This window comes from Plectropomus leopardus, chromosome 5, assembly GCF_026936395.1.
Source record: "Plectropomus leopardus strain MGB_pleo_1.0 chromosome 5, ASM2693639v1, whole genome shotgun sequence".
Lineage (NCBI taxonomy): Eukaryota > Metazoa > Chordata > Actinopteri > Perciformes > Serranidae > Plectropomus > Plectropomus leopardus.
This window is the reverse complement of record NC_142180.1, coordinates 24,789,761-24,810,448: the sequence shown is the minus strand read 5'-3', so window position 1 is coordinate 24,810,448 and position 20,688 is coordinate 24,789,761. Positions and strand designations below refer to the sequence as shown.

The following is a 20,688-nucleotide window of genomic DNA, read 5'->3' as shown; positions in this document are numbered from 1 at the left end:
AGATCATAGTTTTGATTAAAATTACTACTTCACCCACTAATCACTGTGTCTTTGGCAGAAAAGTATGAAACTCGGCATGACTCACTTGGCATGATTGTGGTGAGGAAACTTATTACGTGGAAGTCAGACTGCACGCTGACATTTGACATGTGGACAAAAGTGCTAATTAATGTATTGTACTTCAGAAGGTTAAAGTTCTCTACCAAGAATAAGACTAAAAGTGTTAATATTGCAATATTAACACTTTGTAATTCTACTCACTTAATACAGATATCGTCACCTCATCTAAAAATAAGTGCAGTGATGAACCGTAAATCAATAACGACATATGCAGAGATGCTGTGGAACTTTTCCTTTAATGTAAGTATTTCACACCCATAAACACAATTAGTAAACAGCTGTTAGTGTTTGTAGCATCACAGTAAAAACTACTTGCACAGGCCGGACACACAACAAGAACAGCAACAGAGCGTGAAATCCAGCTTCCATTGTTATCTAAGTCTGTGCAGAAATGAAGAGATTTCAGTGTCAAGTAGCGGATGGGCACTTTTCAGTTTTCAGAGAGATCCTGTCAAGACAGGGAGACTTGAGGGACACTTATATAGCATATATACAGTTCATTGAACATTCATTCAGCTGTGACTGTCACTTAAATACAACATCCAGCTGATCCCCACTCTCAGTCTCTCACACACACTAACACTTCACTCAATTCTCATTTTAAATGTTATCAGTCCTCTGCCTCTTATTTAATTAAACAGCTATCGAGTGCAGGGATACAGGGACTGACTTCCACCTGCCGGCTGGGTAATGGGAAAGTAAATCTGGTAAATCCTCTGTGGATCAAACAAAGGTCAACATTTAAAATACCGCACTATCAGCCTGACTCCGGGGATGTGATGTCTGTTTGTTGGTACAACACAACAATGTATAAAAACGAATTGCCATAACATTTGGTATACATATTCATGGTCCTCAGAGGGTAAATTCTGACATTGCATTAACGCCGTCAACAGGTGAAAAATCCCACTTGTCTAAAATTTCTGTTTTCAGAACACCTTTAAAAGGGTAGTTTGTATTTTTGTTGCTAAGATTAAGTCACTATGCTATCACAAATGAAACTCTGTAAAACTGTAACTTGTCATTCTATCACTGAAAGTTGCACAGTGGCGCATAAAGCAAAAAAAAGTTCATCTTCCTGTGTACAGAATTACCCAGTTTCTCCACATTCATGGTAGAGCAGCTGCATCAGAGACTTTCGCCGGCAGAGCTGTTAACGTAAATGGGGATAAATTATTTAATTGTGTTTCTCTTTTAGACTTTTGAAATGTTATCAGACCAAAGAGATAAAATCCAGATAGTAAACTACTCATTTTGCTGGGGTTAGAAAATTGGCTTGATTTATGTCAAAAAACACAGTAAGAAGTTAAAAGTTACACTTCTAAATTTCAATTACCTGAAATTTAGCAACAAAAAAGGTAAAAAAAAAGAACATAATTTTTCTCTCTCTATTAAGATACTCATTTTCTTTTTAGCAATTTTTTCAAAAGAAAATAAACCAATAAGCTGAGGTTTAAACTTTGAAAGTCATATGAACGCAGCACAGGATAACTGACTGTTTATCAGGATGTTTTGTTTTTTTTAAGATAGTTCAACAAATCACAGGGGAAAAATATGGGACTGTTTCATTTTATAAGTGGGAATACTGGGGCTCTTAACATTGTCCAGTATATTTATGTTAGAGATGTGCACTGAGCCTCTAGCTCAGCTCAAAATCTATCGCAAGAGCAATAAAATGTACACAAACCAGTTCATCACAAATCTCCTGCTCATGACAGCAAAAAGTGATGCAACTCTGTGCTGCTATGGAGTCAAATGTGAAACTTAATGCCTAATTTTTTTCTCCAGTTTCTATCTTTACTGAAACCAGTTAAAAGCAGGAAATGAAATATGACTCTAAGTCAAAAATGGGCTTATATATGTATATATGCAGATTTTTTTTGAGTTTGCGGCAAAGAAAGAAAGTCAAAGAAAAACTTAAGATATAAGCCTTTAGATATATTTACTGGTCCAACCATTTGCAGAATGTGAATTTGTGACAAGGCCTGGCCAGATGTAGTCATATGACTGTTTATTGTTTTTTTCTCCCTGTATTTCCATTCAATGATAAGCCACATGAAAACAGTCAAAGCAATTATTAATATATCAACAACAGGACTCTGTTGGACAGTTTGCAGAACACATCACCCAAATTTCAGGTCTTACATCTGGTGATATCGTTAGAAACATTCGCGTCGGCAGCAAATCCTCATCTAGAATCAGAGCACAAGGACTGCACAATATGAATCCACTGAATTTCATCACGGGTACTACTGAAGTATGTTAGTCATGCTAGAAGGAACCTCAGGAAGGGTTCAGTAACGACGGTGTAGGAAGTCTGAGTAGAAAATACAATAACTGTACGAGCAGGCACTGTATGTTTACAACAGATCACTGACTTTCACACCATAACAGAGCCAACCAGCAGCGTCACTGTGAGTAACGTATATAGAGCTTATATCAAGAACAGTGCAACAAGTGAGCTACAAACACCAGGCGAGAGTAATCCTCTCAGAATTAAACCCAAGCTTTGGGGCAGTGTGTCAGACACCGCAGTCATTTGCATCACTCTGATGTCTCTTTTCTGTCTGTAGTCGTCCGCTCAAAGAGGCGAGAGCTGCTGTTTTAATGTCGAAACACACACACACACACACACACACACACACACACACACGCTGCAAAATCTGACAAGCTCATCTTACTCAAATAATCTGAGAAACCAAAGCAAATATAACTATTCTCACATTACGTGTACTTTCCATATATACGTTTTACTTAAAATTTTGTTATATTTCCTTTAGGTAAATTAACTTGTTCTTTTTTATGCGATGGCAACTTAATCAAAGCCAATAACTCTGGCTTGGCTGAACAGTTGCATTTACTCTTTAGTATTCAGGAAACTGATTGCTTATGATAACTAACGTAAGGGCAACAAAGAATGATCAGTTTGCAGAATTATTTTCATTTCAGCCAAACGCTATTCTGAGCATCTTAAGACAAGACTAGTGTTTGTGGACGCAAACGAAATAATAATTATTATTTTGGTTATATATCAAAGCAAATCCACTTTTAAGCCTTTAAAAAAAATCTTTAAAAAAACAAACAAATAACTAAATATTCAGACCGAATCTTTCTCTTTGACTTTACTTAAGATTTCAACAGGACTCCACGTAAAGCCGTTTTATCACAAACATCAATACCCAAAAAAAGTTTCAGCCAGGCTACGAAATGGATGAAACAATCCATCAAACTTGCATATTATGCACATGAACTGAAACTGTAAAAACAATAAAAATAGTGCTATTAATCAGTATTCTGCTGGTTGCAAACAATCAATCACACGTGTATATTCTTAAACATGTTAACAAAACAGAACTTGCAACACTTACAGACATCCAAACTCCTCCACATGCAAAATCCTTTTTGTCGTGACACAAAATACATAAAACTGTTCAGTGAAGTCCAGCTAAATTGCTTTACATAGAAACTTAAGTTGCTATCAATTAGAAAGAAAAACTTAATTCACTTGACACTTTTAAGTTGCAACAACTTCACAAAATTAAGTAATACAACTAAATTTAAGTAAACTTAAAGATTGGATACAGAATAAACATAAATCAAAACTAAAAGTTATATTTACATACCTTTATCAAGGCAGTTGGTTTTCTAGATTTTTTAAAAAGTAAGATCAGCATGTGAGATTACAGTGTATTATTGTTTTTCTTGTTGCTTTGTTTTCTTTCTTTCTGTCTTTCTTTTTTTTTGCCTCCTTCCCCACAGGGCTTCATAGAAACAGACATAATTAAAATGCCTCTCATCAGCACTTCTCACTCGCTGCTGGTGCATAATTGGCATTTCGCTGACAAATGTAGAAACTATCTATACAGTACAAACCCAACACGTTTCAAACCATTTAAAAGCATTTTACAAAATACTACATGTACATAGAAAAACAACAACTTTGGACAAAATGTCATGCTAATCAAAACACACACTCTCTCTCTCTCACACACACACTCACAAACAGTACATCGTAAGGCTTTGGGGTTTCATAAAACTTTGAGCACATCATGCAAACACCAGTGACATATTGGTGCCATGCAACTGGTTCTCTGCACTGTGACTCGAGTGCTCTGTTCTTCTCATATGAGACATTTAATACATTTGCATGCACACAATCACGGTATTTGTCCACTGCCAATAATACTAGGCAGCAGCCTGGTTGCATAAACTGACGACTGTTGAATTCTGTTTACATGACGGACGTGTTTCATTTACACTGTAAAAAAGTGGGACTTTTCATCACCTTTTTTTCTCGTCCCACTGCTAAGAAAATTAACCAAAAAGAAGGGAAAGCTGTAAAATCCTGCCCTTCAGGTGCTACTTTAAGACAGAAATAGAGAAATATCTGATGTTTGACTAAAGCTGAAAGGCTGTGACTATAAACTCCTAAACTCAGCCTCTCAGTTGCTCTTGCTGTTGAGAATCTGTGCAGAATAACTGTGACGGCGTCGCCAACCAGTCTGAATGCAGAGTGAAGATGTGGCGAGAGCTTGTTGCCTGGTTGCACAAGATTTAATCAAGGTGCCCACACTGGAGCATGTGTGACGTGCACACAGGTCGTTCATAAAGCTCATGAGATTTCAACCAAACAGAAATTAAGTATCTATAAATAAAGGAAGGGATTTTCTCATATATCCTGCAAACACTTTTATCTTCTCCACATTCATTGATTCAGCGAGTTCGATTTCATGCAGTTAAAGATAGAACTGGTGGCTACTGAAGACATTAAAAACCACGTACCTCACATTGCATGAATTTCTGTCTATAATTTCATTTTAAAGTTTGTTTTTTTTAAAGTGCAGGAAGAATATTTCGACCTGTTTCCAATGAGAGTCGTAGTAGTACTCTATATCATGCAACAACTTGAGCCACAATGCACTTTAAACCCGCGGCTGCCATTTTTTAATTGATATTTCACTTCATGTTCTCATTATTATTACCATTTACGGTCAGAGTTATTTGTCACTGTTTTATTTTGTCATTATTTGTGGTTTTTACCTTGTTTTTATCTTGACTTTATGTTGTAACTTTCATTTCATGTTTTATTATGTTTGGGCGTAGCTGTCAGCCTGAGAGGAACCAAACATTTATTTGTCATTGTACATCTACGATGACAAAGTGTTAAAATGTTTCAAAAATTGATTTGCATAAGAAACAGGTTGAAATATTCTTCATCTGTTAAAAGAAAAATAGACTTTAAAGGGGCCCCGTGGAGTTTTTGACCACCAGTAGTGCTGTGGAGTAATTATTGTGTGAGGTTTGTTTTGTGCACACGATGCCGCAGTTTACATCCTGTGTAAATTTCTGTGTGTTTCTTACTGAACTATGCTACATCGCCTCTACAATCTCTGGTGTAACTGCTCAGTTTCGTCTGTATCTAACAGCACAAATACGGACAAAATGGACACAGAGTACGGACAGAGGACTGCGTACGTCTGCGTATGTTAAGTTGAGTTTAAATGAGCCCTAAGGCCCTGTCTACTATTATACAGATATCTTTGAAAATGTATATTTTTCTTTATGTTTTGACCTCTCATCCAAACACGAACAGAGTTTTGGGAGGAGGTGAAACGTCAAATGTCATGTGGACAGAAAGGGGAAAAAAATCTGATTTAAAATATCTGTATACATGTAGACAAAGCCTGAATGTTTGTTAGTTTACAAGCAGGGTTTGGGTGTCTACGTTGGTTAGGTTGTCTCTTTTTGTTGTTGTGTTCTCCTTCTTTTTTTCTATCATGTTTTTTTTTAAATAAATCCTAAAAGAGAATGGTGTCTGTATTAGTTTCGTAAATGCACTTATTATCTTCATATTGCATTTGTATATTTACCAATAATTTCTATTTGTATATATTTGCTAATGCATTGTGCAAATGTATTTCAATAAAATGCTTTAAATAGAAAACTCCATGGGGAACCTTTAACTTTAATGTTACTTTAATTTAAAAAAAAATTACAAAACTTTTTTGTGGCACACAAATCTTACCGGAGTTCTACTTTCTTAGTATACAGAAATACACTGACATTATCAGATCATATGACTTTCCTTTTTTTAATTCTATTTTTATCATGTGCATGTAAATGTGACTATTGTCGCTGCTCTGTTTGTCCCTCACTCTCCCCCATAGGAGGTGGGGCCATGGCAACTGGGATGAAAGGGTCATTTGCACCTCAGGATGTAGTGCTGCTTCAAAGCTCCAATTCACAAAAGCATCTTTGTGCTGAACGCACACTGCAGCTGATGCAGAATCACATCCTGTGCTGCTGTGGATTCAGATCATATTACAATAATAAAACCATGCCGCACATGACCAAGGACACCGAGACGGTCTGGTGCACAGGTGTCGTCCAACCTTTGAACCAGAAATGGCTCAGGAAGTTGGCAGGGAGATACGTGCTGAAAAAAACCCTTTCATCTGTCAAATCATCTGTTGCTGTCAAGACTGGCCGGGTCTAATGAGCATTCATTATTTGGATGAAGGAACTGGGCAAACTTTGACCATCATAAATCCTTCATCAATCAACAGGTTCATTTTCTGAGCTCGGCAGTGTTTTCAGATCTTAGAAGAAAGCTCCTCTTTCCCTCTGGGAGTATATTTCAATTACTGGAAACCCTTCCTTATTCTCGCCCTTCATCATAATGTTCACTGTTTTCATCTAGTGGATGAAAAAGGGCAGTTGAATAGAAACCAGTGCAAACATCTAATTTAAGTGTCCTTGTTTTTGCCTCTTTGATCTCCAGGTCCCACGACTTTAAACTCCCGAGAGCAGCTTTGTCAGAGGCACCTCTCGCTCTCCCAGCAGGTTGTCCCTCTTGAGGCTCGTGCCTTTGTTCACCACCTTGAACTTCACCGACAGGTTCTTCACCTGCACCGAGCTTATCGAGTCAAAGAAGAAGTCCTCGTTGAAGACCGGGTTGCGGCTGTTCTTGATGATGTTGCTCCTTTGCTTCTGCAGCTTGCCCGGGTTCAGGTAGACGGACACGCAGCAGTTGATGCTCTTGATGTCAAAGTGCTTGTCGTAAAGACTCTCCGCTGCCAGGACGCGGATGAGCAGGCGGGACGTGCTGGAGTCGTAGTTGGCGCTGATCCTCACCGACCCACCTTTGTGCAGGTTGATGGTGTGCTCCCGAGTGAGCCCGTGGTCTGACGCACCAGCGCCGTGGCAGGAGGGGACGTGAAGCCGTCGCTGAATGTTGGGGCTGGGTTCGGCTGAGCTGCACTCGTCTGTGGAGAGGGAGCTGTGGCGAGCAAACGTCCGCTTGGCTTTGACGACTTTGGCCTGCGTCTCGTGGGTGAAGATCTTGAGCAGGGAGGCGGAGCGGGAGAGCAGTGGAGAGCTAAAGGGAGAGGATTCGGCCGAGGAGCAGGTGTCACTCTCCCCTCCACTGAAGTACCGATACGGATTTATGTGAGAAGTGTTGCAGTCAGCTGGGTTCAGGTGGTTCCCCCCTTCACTGCTTCTCCCCTGGATCTTTCTCTGGGTGTTCGGGGAGGTGATGGGACTGGTGAGCTCGCAGTGGAACAGGGACTCTTTACGGCGAGTGTGTGGGCTCTCCTTTAGAGTCGCAAAACCATAAGGTGTTTGAGTCTTGGGCACATAAGGCAGGGACATTGCCGTCTGCGACTGGGGGTCTGCATTGGTGTCTCCGACATCATCAGCACTCTCTATCTGTATGATGTGACGGTTCGCTGCTCTCAGCAAATTCTTAGTGTCTCCTGCGAGCTTGGCCACCAGGCGCGGACTTCTTGGGCTGCTGATCTTCTTCCCACTGCCGATTGTTTGCTCTGAAGTCGAGGGTTGCAGTCCTTCTTTGGGCTTTACGTTAGGAATCTCAGGTTCTGGGGGTCCAGTGACTAGCTTCGGAGGAATGAAGAAGTCTGGGATCTTGTCGGGGGTGAGGACGTTGCTGTAGGCGACACCTTTCTTGTCTCCGTTTTCTCCCTGACGCAGCACGCCGGTCTCCACCGACCCGCGGATCTTATCCAGAACCCACATGGTCCCACCAGGCAGTGGGATGTGTGGGCTGTGTGGAGTCAAGGTAGTCAGGTGTGTCTGAAATTAATAACACACAGAGGGGGAGATGCAAATGATCAGAGGATGGTAACTCCTGAGGGAGCAGAGAGATAAAAATAAAACCAAGGTGTTGCTCTGATGATGCAGACTATGATGAAACTTGAAGTACTTAAAGGATGGAGACAGAATAAACAGAAAATATTGCAGTTTGCTCAATCCAAGTTTAATTTAGGGAGCCACACATGGTGCGGAGTAAAAGCTCTGGCAACGATACTATAGCTTGAAAGAAGGCTTTGTTTGAAGAACTGCTTGTTTTAGGAAAGGGGACCTAACAGAAAACATGTCTCAACAGGCAGCAATGTGAAGTCTTTGAACAGACAAATGTTACAAAATCAATCAAAATTCAACTATATTACAACATTTGCATGGTTTTACACAGATTTACAGGTAGTTTAAATAGAATAAGTCTAGGAATAAACAAGTTGCAATCTTTATTTAATCATTTATCAGCATTGTATTAAAATAAAATGTGTGCTCCCCCTTTGTTTGCATGCATTTTAAATTACAAAAAAAAAAAAAAAAATCAAATTTACTTCTGGCTTCCCCTTGTGCTAAAAAAATATAAAAACTACAAGGAACGTCATAAAAAATATTTTTTAGACGATTTTGCCAAATTAAAATATATTAATATTCCTAAAATGATCTTTCTGCTTCTGCATATCAAATGAATGAATTAGTTTTAAGCAAAAAAAAAAAAGTTGAAATATAAAAGTTACTAACGAAAATTCCTTGCAACAGGTGCAAGGCTTCCTCCAACTGCGCACCACTCCGTTTTCCAAACAAAAAAAAAAACATCATAAAGGGTTTAACACACTGCTCCTGTCTGCAGAAATGTATAAATAACATACTCACAGCACTACAGAAAGACACACGCTCGTCTTTGTCCCCTCACTCCGGCAGTAACAGGTGTTTTCTCCCCGGGTAAGCCTGTGCGCTCCGCGGCGCTGCTCTGCGCCCTCACACGGTCTCAGCTCCGGAGCGCCTGCAGTGCGCTTTATAGACGGCTCCGGGCTGCAGCTGACCAATAAGATCAACCTGTGCGTTTCCGTGTTTCCCAGCAGAACCAACTGGAAAACACACTGGTTACATATCAGAGGTAGAGGAAGCTGACAGGTGGCTGTAATGTTTTTAACCTGCAGCGACTGCTCCAAATCATGATGTTTTAGGGACTGTTCTGTATTTATAAGAGGGGAGGGGAGGATGCAAAACGGGGGAGGCAATTTTTTTAAGGCACTGGGGAGGGAGTTTTTTTGTTTAGGAGTGGACATACAACTTTAAATGGTCTTTTGGATTTATTTTAAACGCGCGCAAGTTGGTTTAAACCTTTGAAACCAGGAGTGACAACACTTTTCTTGTGCTGCTTTCAGATGCCCTTCACAAGTATTTAAAGCACTGGACTGTGATAACATTGGTGAGGTTTTTTTTTAGGAAAAAGGCAAGAAAAGTAGCAGATTTAGAAAATTATTGTTTTTTAATGTCTTGGGGAAAAACGAAAAAAAGCTAGGAAAAAACCATATTTATAATTACCACTATATATTTGAAATTATATTACAGTATTCTTATACGTACTAAAGCACTCATTCTTAGTCATGTTTAACTTTTAAGACTTTCTTTTTTTTTTTTTTACTTTTTTCTTTTTATTGATTTTCAGGCAATTTTCTTGACATAAACTGTGAAATATGGTTACTCATGGTGGAAGGAGGGTCGTGCATTTCTCCCAGTCACTTAGGGAAGCTCGGGGCAAAGTATTTGTGGCTCTGGAGATATTCATGATATTAAAAAGAAAAAAAGAAAGAAAAAACACAGTCCCAACCCAGTGCCCCCCGACTTACAGAAATGTTTGCTTTGCATGTACTCAGTCTCATAATTTGGGTATAAAATCTCACAGTTACTCTGCTTTACTCATCTGGTTGTCCCCAGGGTTAAAAACAGTTAATTGATTTCACTCTGTTGCGTCAATCGTTGGGCCTAACGTCACTCTTTCTCTGAAATCAAGCTTTCGACCGAGAAAAAAGACGTGACACTTTGTTCCTGCGGCTCAAGCCTCATCAGAAAAGAGGCAAATTTGTTTTTTCCCCACTTGCACCGACAGCACAGAGCTTTTGTGTGTCAGTTAATAAATCATCAAATAAAATAAGATTGTTTGACCTGGAAAAGCGCACGCAGCTGAGCAGACAATACTGCACGGTGGAGCACATGCACCTGTGTGCTTAAATTCGATTTGCAGCTTCTCCTGTTTTTTTTTTTTCTTTTTTCTGTCTTCGGGTTTCAACCGACTGATCAGTTTCCCTGGAAACTTTGCTATGGCAACAAATACATTTTCCTGTCTAAAATAAGGAGGGCCCCACTGACTTCATTGATCTGCAGGACAAAAAAGCACTTTATTTGTCCAGATTGCTTGGATTTTTGAGTCAACTGCCATGTAACCCTGTGGACTGAGAGGGACACAGCGGCTGCTTTATCAGAGATCAGTTGCTCGGAGCCAATAGCTGCGCTGCATTGACTTGACAATAAGGGATTTAAAAATGTCCTGATTTCAGCTGTGAGAGTCAATAGCTGGTGACAGCGAGGACAGAAGCTTTACAAACAGCTGATAAAAACAGTTAATGTGAAAAGCCCTGGGAAAGGCGTCAGCGCTGCCTGTCTCTGCTTCACTGAGATGGAGAACTAGATGAATTTATCTTACTTATGTTCTCTATTGTCTCCTAAAACTATCTGGAGTTGCAACTTTTGGTCACATGGACTGTTTTTTAATGTTCTTTCTCGAGCCTGCACTGTCTATGGTGAAAGTGCTTTTAGAGTTTTTGCACCGTCATCTAGGTGTCTGCTGCAGAGTCACCTTAGACTAGACTCTATTATCAGTCTGGGAGGTTTTCAAAACAGCATTAAGGATCTTTTGAACACTGAATGCACATGTTCGGTCTCTAAACGCTGCTAATTGGCTGTTTGTTTTACGTTTGCTGCTTGTTGCTTGTGTGTGACTTTTTTATTGCTCTTTGTTACTTTTGCTGTTGTGTTTTTAGTCTGTTTGTTCTTAAATGAGAAGTTCCTCATGCTGCTGTCTCGGACAAGACTGCATTGGAAAATGAGATTCTGAATCTCAATGGGACTATTCCTGGTTAAATTAAGATTAAATGAAAATAGAGTAAAATTTCAGCCTTTTTCAAAGCCCAGCTGATGTAGAGAACTTTTACTTCCGATGAATCTTTATTTGGACCAATAAAAGAATAACTCTGTGAGTTTCAGTTAACCTTATCAGTATTATCTGATCAGTATCATGGTATAATGATATACCAGGTAATTTAGAAATACCAATGGTATGTTTTTCAACACCGTTCTAAATACAGGTGCTCCTTTTTCTATTATACTTATTGGTGTGGTGCACAGCACGCACCACTAAAGCTCAGTCTCCAGTCTCTACTGGTGGAGCAGTCAACTGAGCTGAAAGACACCTCGTGGTGTAAGGAGAAGTGAAAGGACTGTAAACAGCTGGCGGCTAGAAACGGCAGAGAGAGACCGTGGGGAAAAACGGCATGTTTTTTTTTTTTTTTTACATCTAACTTGGTTAATTAAGGATTTATTTCAACCAAACCGTAGGTGGGGATTGTTAGAACAGCGGACTTACTAACTAGATTCCTAGCAAGAGTACCCAAGACCATTTGGATGTTTTTTTTTTGTTTGTTTCTGTTGAGTTTTAATGAAGTGTGTTTTATGATTAATTAAGGAGGTAATTAAGCCTCATCACTCTTGCCAGAAAGAGAGATAGTTGAATTCAAAAGGTGCACAGTTGTATTTCACTGGTTAATAAGGAAAATAAGTGTGAGTTTTAATTTTCTTAGCAGTTTGTGGATTTTTATTGTGTATTTATTTGTCTGAAAAGCTGAATGTAAGTTGCACCGCACACTTAAACCTTCATATTCGTATAAATTTCAGGAAGGTATGATGTATCCCAAGATAACAAAATAATTAACTTGTGATCAGGTGAACGGTCTTTGTCATTGTATATATTTTATGTTTTTGTATTTATATTTGTATTATTTGCACCTTAGCTGTTGTTATATTTGCACCTTCCAATCATCTAGTTGTTATATTTGCTATGTACTGTTTTTGATATTTGCCATAAGTTTGCTTGTCAGCTGTTATTTTAATCCTTGTAGCCTATATTGCACTCTTGTATCTACACTCCTCCAAGCATTGCATTGCATCTGCTGCACAGCAATTTTCCACAGCAGACTCTTGGAATTTGTCTACATAATTTAGTCTGGCCCAAGAGGTGGACAAACCAGCTGGTGCACATTTCTATCTGTGGAGACACATCGCTAACATGTGTGTAAAAGTCAGCTGATCTGCTTAATCAGGACTCTGTGTGTGTGTGTGTGTGTGTGTGTGTGTGTGTGTGTGTGTGTGTGTGTGTGTGTTTTGACCAAACAACCACAAAACTGTTATCATGGGACTTTTGATTGGAATATTGCTAAAATCCTGATTGATGCAAAGAAACATGCAGTAGTGGAAGAATACCTGGATCTTTTATAATTAAAAGTAATGATAAAAATAGTACTCTTTATGTAGAATTTGGCCCATTTCAGAATAACATAATCACACTGGATTAGAATTACTGATGCATGATGTGTTGATAATGTTGCAGCTGGTGACACTGGAGCTTATTTCTATTATTTCAGATTTTGCTAGGTGGCTTAATTTATATTAATACATCAGAATTTATTGGTTAATCTTATTTTTATATTAAAATTCAGAATCTATAAAGTATCTATTAACCAGTGTTGGGGATTAACAAGTTACAGTAATTAAAACACAAAAGAATGTAACTGTAATCAGTTAAAGTTACTGAGAAAAAAAAATGTAATTAATTTACAGCTACTAATCAAAATGTTAGTGACAAATTTGAGCAGAACCTTTATGCACTTGTGTTTTTAGGTCTTTTAAGTTTTATTGCCTCATTTAAAACATTTGTTTCAGTAATCAAAAAGTATTTGATAAAATAAAGTAATTAAAACTGTAACATAACTCATTACATTTTTAACAGGATAACCAGTAATCTCTAACCTATTTTATATTAATACACCACAATTTACTAGTTGATTTTATTTTGTATTAATAATAAGAATTTGTAAAGTAACTAAATGAATGTAGTGGAGTAAAAGTACCTTATTTCCCTTCAAGATGGAGTGGAGTAGAAGTAAAAAGTAGCATAAAATCGAAATAGTCAAGTACAAGTAAAGCACTGAAGTAAATGAACTTAATTACATTTTACTACTGGAAATATGTGATCTATTTTTTCGAGTGGGGCCTCACTCACTTCACACAGGTGAGAAAAGCAAACATATGAATGTTGTTTTTAGAGACTTAAGGTGGTGGCAGCAAAGTCAACTGAAAGATCAGCCTCCACCCAAACACGCTCTCAGAAACACACTGCAAACGTAACAGTAAGTAGGTTTGCATGACATTTGTCTCGACATTCAAAAACAATCCAACAGACGTGCACACACATTCAACATTTACCAGCCCACATGCAAACATGTCTGTTTATCTGTGCGTATGTGCAAATACTCACATGTAGAAATCCGGCTCCGGAGAGAAGATAAACCTGTGACATCACATTCCTCGCCAGGTGATGAAAGTGAACCCAGATAATGCAGTTCAACCTACAGCGACCAGGACACACATCAGGACACTTTCAGTATGGCATGAGAACCATGTCAGCTATTCCAGCTCTGAGTGGAGATAATTACACGCCTCGCCTTCTGAGGTCTTCTCAGGGGTCATTGTCTGATGTAATCAACCTGTGAAATGAACCATTTACCATATAGATTGCAGAAACAGATTCGAGCCCTCACCCACTGCTGTCTGTCAGCTAAAGCCAGCCAACGCTCACTCAACATCCTTAAGACACTCAATCCATCACGACGCTCCCCTGAAACATATTTTAAAAGGTTTCAGTGCTAAAAAAAAATCAGAATCAGCAGCAGTTTTGCAATTTTTACTTCCCTAAGACTCACTGATGACAAGATTAGTTTACTTAATGATGCAACTGATTTTCTTTGAGTACAGTTGTTCAGGAGAAAATGCGCATCCAAGTTTCCAAAGAATCAAAGTCACATCTTCAAATTGTTTGTTTTGCGTAACCACAACCTAAAACAGAGAAAACACTGTATGAGGTCTGTATGAAATAACTTTTTGATGATGATTTATGTAGATGTTTAATAATGCACCATATATTTTCTGCATTAGAGCTTTAAAAAGTCTAGTGTTTTCCCCATGTCTACAAAAACTACTTGTAAATAATAAATTAAAAATAGGAACAAGTGCTTGAAAAAGGTCTTTATGGATTATCAAACTGGCGTGATAATGGTAGGCATAAATGTCCACTAATTAGGGAGACGAAGAGATTTGAGAGCAAAATCCGCCGATTGTTATTGTTTACAAAGTGCTGCCAACTCATGTGTTATATGTTACACTAGAGGCCAAAACTGTTGTGTTTAACATCATGCCTGTCACACCTCTTTTGGTTCCATGATGCTGGCATGCTATTTAAAATCACACACTGGAGCGGCACGATACCATTGTTGTTTGGATCTGTGTAAGAGTGCAAAGGCGGCGTAAAAAAGGGATTTAGTAGCGACTCTACAGCACGATCTCTGTCTTTGAAGGACTAATGCTTCAAAACTACAGCTCACTATAGAACCCAAGGTGTTTTTACAGGATAAATATCCTTTATTTAATTTTTTAAAAATTAAAAACCACTTTATAAATACAACATAAATGAAAAAATAAGTAAGTTTATTAAAATGGAAAGAATATCTGCTGAGGATTAAATGAATGTCATCGTACTCCATGCTCACACTGTTAACAGCTCCCTTTACGAAATAATGAGATCGGTACACAAGCGTCTGTGAATCTTCAGCATCTGAGACGAGCAGAGCCAGGGAAAAGGTTAATGTGTCTGTTCTGCTCTCATTAAGAGGCCGAACCTTGCATCTCTGTCAGCCTGAAAATGTGAGGAGCGCTGAGCCTATAACAAACCCGAAACTACCCAAGTGCAGTTCCTCAGTGAACAATACAGAAGTGTTTCAGAGTGGCTCAACTCGCTCGTTCTCTCGGTGGATAGACGAATGTAACTACTGCTGGAAGAAAAGTAATCGCATCTTTGACTTAAGTAAAGGCAGCAATACCAGTGTTAGTTAAACTGTGCTACCGGTGGCGTAAAGTGGTACATTTACTCAAGTATTGTACTTGAATGAATACTTCACCCCCCCCCAAACAACCATTTGTGTATAAATTACTCTCCCCGTGTGGAATAAAACTTTGTTTTTTTTTTATATCTCCCCGGTGGAAGAAAAATCCAAAAACAGAAAAACTTCTTGATAAATTGTAGTCATAAGGGTCCACATTAAACAACAGCAAAACTGTATCAAATCATACCGTTTACAAACTCTCACACAGCAAATAAATTATAATTCAAGTGTCACTTAAAAACCGCAGTGTTTAAGATTTTAGGGGATTTAATGGCATCTCCGATGAGGAGTGCAGATTGCAACCAACTTAAATGTTTCCTGGTTAGAATGAAAAATAAGGGAAACTTTATTGTCTACAAATGTGAAAATCTGCCTTTTAGTTTCCCCATAATACACATAAATGACATGCCCTAAGAACATAAAAAAACATCTTTAAAAAGACAGCAACACATTCCATGTAAAAAGTATAAAAATAGGTCTGTGATACACATTCAAATAAATATAATTTACAATGAATAATTATTCATGTTGTGCAAAAACCTGCAGCAAAGTCTCATGATCACAGGTACGAGTCCACGTACAATTTTCACCTCGACAGCACACGGGGAAAAGATTTCTTGTAGATATTTCTATTCACTGCCGCAAGTCTGTAACGCCTCCCTGAGGGTAAGAGTTCGAATTCACTGTGTGGTGGACGAGAACGGTCGCCAATCAGTCTTTTAACCTCACTTCTAGTGAGTTCTTTGTATATGCAACCTCGATGCCTAAATTTCTTCAGTGTTTAGGTTTTTACTTGGCACTAAATTATCTCTTCCTCTCCAAAACAGACCAGATGACTTAAACGCATATAAACACTGAATAAAGGAGTTTCTTTTTCTTTTTCTTTTTTTTAATTCCTCCTAGTTTTTCATGTTTTTCCACACTTTTGGAGTACCTGGATTTCCTTCCTGTCTATCCTGTTGGTTCCCGTTTAACATGAGCACTCAACAAGTTTTTGACCTTCATTGGATTATAGTCTACAGCGCAACCAGTGATCTCGCTCCTTTTCTTCACATCAAAATATATTTTAAGAACCAAAGTACACAGTACTTATTATTGAGAATGGCCCATTTCATAATGATGTACATTATTGGATTATAATTATTGAAACATTCATTAGTGCATCACTCTCATGTTGCAGCTGATTAAGGTGCAATTTAACTAATTCTAGGCCTCCTGCTGGGTGTCTTCTGAAATTCCCTCATTGTCTTCCTGGAAGGACAGGAAGTGCGTGTTGCGACCGGTACGTAGAAACAAGACCGCCAGACTGAGCTCTGCGGGAGGTCTGCTGCACCTCCAGGTTTTGCCCAGTCGTTCCATTTTACAGTGTGTGTGTGTGTGTGTGTGTGTGTGTGACTCTTAACACAAATGATCACTCATTATGGTCGACACGTCATAGGGTCCATTTTTACCCCACTCTCTCTCATTGTTGCCATCCATCTTTCTTCTTCCTGCCAACCCGCTTCCACACAACTTCTGTTGCCTTGGAGACATCTCATATCCTGACATATGGATCAACCCCCGACTCTCCTCCTCCTCTCCTCCATCACTCTCCTCCTCTCATCTCACATTTCCTCACCTCTCCGGTCTGTTGCAGTTCACACAGTTCCCTCGTTGCTCGGGACGTCCAGCTCCCCGCAGGTCACCGAGGGCTCTGAGTCGGCTGAAGCCCAGAGGTCTGCTGCCAAACCGCCAGCTGGAGCAGGTGGGACGAGGTCACAGACAGAGCGAGAGAGAGGGCCTCGGGTTGTAACATCTGGCTCTGATCCACGTTTACACCCTGCAGTTTAAACAGAGTGTTAGCCTTTTCACTGTGCAAAGTATGAAAGAAACCACAGAGAGAGAACCTGCAAATGCCAGGATCATTTCAGCGGCTTCCTCATTCTGGTCCACCGAACTGGCATTTAGATTGGACACATGCAGGGCAAAATGTCAAACCTGCCGCCACAGGAAACAAATTTAATGGAGTTGTTGTATCTGTGAGCGGAGAGAAGGATGGGAAGACTTGGGAGCTCAGGGCAGAGGGAGTAAAATGTAACATCTGACAAGCTGATCTGATTTAAAAGAATCTTTGAAACCTGTTGTCTTGAAAAAGTAAATAGAACTATTAATCTTAATTTATCTTTGCATTTAATTGCCAAGTTTACTCAAAATTTAGCTGTATTTACTAAGTTTTGTTGCAACTTAAATATGAAAACTCAAATTACCTTGTTCTTTTGAAGTGTTAGCAACTTCAGTAGTTTAGTTCAGTTCAGAGCTTTTATTGCCCCTCAAGGGGAATTTGATCTGCAGTTTGGGGTACCTAAGAATTTAAAAATACAATAAACATGCACACAGAACATCATGGCAGCACACAACCAAAATTGATTAAAAGAAATCCCGATCAGCAATAAAATTTAAAGAAAAAGTATCAATGAAGGTCGTCTACGAGTGTCAGCAAAAGAAGTAAGCTCAGTCAACCACTAAAAAAAATAAATTAAAATATAGAAATGTCAATAAAAGTGGTGATCACAGTGATTTCCAATACACATCAATACCAAGTTAGTCTGACTGAACTCGATCATGACAGAGGATTTTGCCAATAAAAAAGTTAGGCGATCTGTAAGATCTGTTTTGTTAACATGTTTAAGAAAATACAAATATGACTGACTAGCAGAATACAAATATAAAGCGGGTTAAACTCAGTTCACAGAAGTTGCTAAAACTTAGAAAGATCACTTTTAATTAAGCTTGTCATTTTTAAGTAGCAACAACTTCAAAAATTTAAGTTAATATGACTAACTTTTAAGTAGAAGTAAACATAAATTAAAACTAATAGCTATATTTACTCACATTTTTCAAGACCATCAATTTCCTTGATTTTTTAAAAAAAAGTAAAATCAACTTGTCAGGTTTTACAGTGTGGTAAGATTACACACACAGTTTTCCTGAAACACCAGCGTACACCTATACTTCCTTTAGGGCAGATTGATGTTTTTAATTTTCCAGATTAGGCATAGGTGGGGTCACATTTACCAGAAAGAAAGTGGAGATAATAAACCCTATAACTCGCGTGTAGGAGCAGCATATAAGGGTGCAGCAGGTGAGTTATACCAGCGGTCTGTCCACAGAGTCACAGTGGGTGATTGGAAAAGTGGAAATAACCTGCGGATAGTTTGGCACTTTGATGAGAGGGTGAAATATATGGCCCATATTACCTTCCCTCTGTGTCTGCGTATTAAAGGAAATGTCAGCGCCCCCTACTGGAGAACAAAGGCAGGGAAACAATTTGGGCTTCAGCTTGTGGTGGAGATTACAGAATCAGAGATTTGAGCTGAGAAAACAAGACAAATACACATCTAGTGGAATGATGTTAATATGAGAGGAGATAAAACTGCACGCATGTCAAAGATAATTTGACTCTTGAAAACTGGATCGACATCAGTTTTCTTGTGCAGCCCTCAGACGCCTTTCACAAGCATTTAAACTGAAATGTGATTGTTAATATGAAACATGAGAAAATTGATTTGATTTCTTCTTAAAAATAAACAAAAAAAAAGAGCACTATGCAACCTGGCATGAAATGTCCAGAAAATTGCAACAATGACAATGACAAGAAAATGACCTGAAATTATCTAAAAAAAAATAATAATAAAAAAAAAGAGAGAGAGAGCGAGAGAGAGAATCATTAGAAAATGATCAATTAACTGTAGGGAAATATCAAGAAAACAATATTTAAAAATTATTATAATTATGCATTTAAAATTAGATGAGGTTACAGAAATGTATGTATTCATTGTTTGTATTTATATATTTTTTTTGTTTGTTTTATTTTTGCACTTTTCAGGTAATTTCCAGGTTGTTTTTCTAATTTACATCTATTTTCAGATCATTTTCTTGTAACTTTTTGCCAGTTTCTTGGTCATTTCTTGTTTAGTTGCTTTCTTTCCATATTGCTTTTTGAAAGAAATCAAGCCAATCTGCTCGGTTACACCTTGTATCTTTGCTGTCACACACGTTTACGATCAGCTCAAATGTAAAAAGAAACAAGCTGTTGCTGCCCCCCACAGGCAGGAAGCAGTCACAAGAGGAACATAGTATACAAACAGAGATGTAATTCACACAAATTAAGGATTAGAGCAGAGGAAAAATATACACAAGACCAAGTCACATCAACTCATTTGTCTCCACTAAGAAAAAGTTATTGCCCTCTTGTGTTTTTGTTATTCAGACAAGAACAAACAAACGTCTCACCTCAGTTTTCCTGCAGGATCACATTCATTCCTAAAAGCATCTGAGAGAAAAGACACATGGACAGGAACCTTTATTACTTTCTTGAAAATAGCTGCATTGCCCAATAAGTTGGATCTATCAAAAACAACTTTATCTGCTAGTGAAACAAAACAGTCCTCTCCGTCTCCAGTAAAGCTGAACAGACAGGAAACACGAAACACAAGAAGGCTTCAACCTTTAGTTCAACAGATATTTTAAAAGTTTGTTTGATTTAAGTCTATTTTATGTGTGACTTGTTTATGATAGATTTCTGGTGTTAAACATTCACTTAAAAGCATGTTTAAATGACGTCTATGGCTCAGTAGGTCTTTTAATAATGGATAAATGCTGCTAGGTTATTGTGCATCTCAAACTTCAATCAAAAGTTTTCTTTCATGCAGAGAAAAGAAAATTAGGAGCGATGATTTGCATTCGTCTCTGGCAAAGCAGCACTACATTAACTAGTGAAGCAGCCATGGACTTACAGAATATGCAGAAATGTCTTCCCATGTCTTCCAGGACTTTGCACTTTCTAGAGCAAAGAAGAAAACAGAAGACAAGGAAAAAGAAACCATGTTAACCACTTTAAAAGTAGTTTCCCAATTCCCTCTTGTATTGGATAAAACCACGGAAAGCATCAGGAAATCCTTTAAAAGTCTCCACCACCCTCTGAGTTCAGCAGGGTGACTACTGTGTACAGCTCTCATCATGTACTTTCCTCACACTGTAGTTAAGGTTTTTGAAGAACCATTACATGAAAGTGGAGAGCGAAGAACACGAGTCTTACCGCTCAGAGCTCGCCCAGAGTTTCATTCACTCACGCCATTTCAGTGTCTATAAGAGAACACAGAAAAGAGACAATCAGACCTTTAAAACTCATTTACCCAAAACCTTCAAAAAAAAAAAATTA

The 20,688-nt window shown here is 38.5% G+C and overlaps 1 protein-coding gene across 2 annotated transcripts; it reads right to left on the bottom strand.

The window, feature by feature from the left end:
• Positions 1-340: 340 nt before the first annotated feature.
• Positions 341-20,685, bottom strand: LOC121937861 (C2 calcium-dependent domain-containing protein 4C). Of its 2 annotated transcripts, XM_042481162.2 has the most exons (7): positions 20,566-20,685; positions 20,264-20,310; positions 19,761-19,800; positions 17,107-17,307; positions 13,808-13,898; positions 9,088-9,302; positions 341-8,214 (listed from the first exon to the last, which is right to left on the bottom strand). In XM_042481162.2, the coding sequence occupies exon 7, from the start codon at positions 8,155-8,157 to the stop codon at positions 6,913-6,915; it is 1,245 nt and encodes a 414-aa protein (XP_042337096.1). In that variant the 5' UTR covers positions 8,158-8,214; positions 9,088-9,302; positions 13,808-13,898; positions 17,107-17,307; positions 19,761-19,800; positions 20,264-20,310; positions 20,566-20,685; the 3' UTR covers positions 341-6,912. The 2 variants fall into 2 exon arrangements, with proteins under 2 accessions (XP_042337096.1, XP_087933918.1); XM_088077792.1 differs by lacking the exon at positions 20,566-20,685 and having other exon boundaries at positions 9,088-13,898; positions 20,264-20,524.
• Positions 20,686-20,688: the final 3 nt, after the last annotated feature.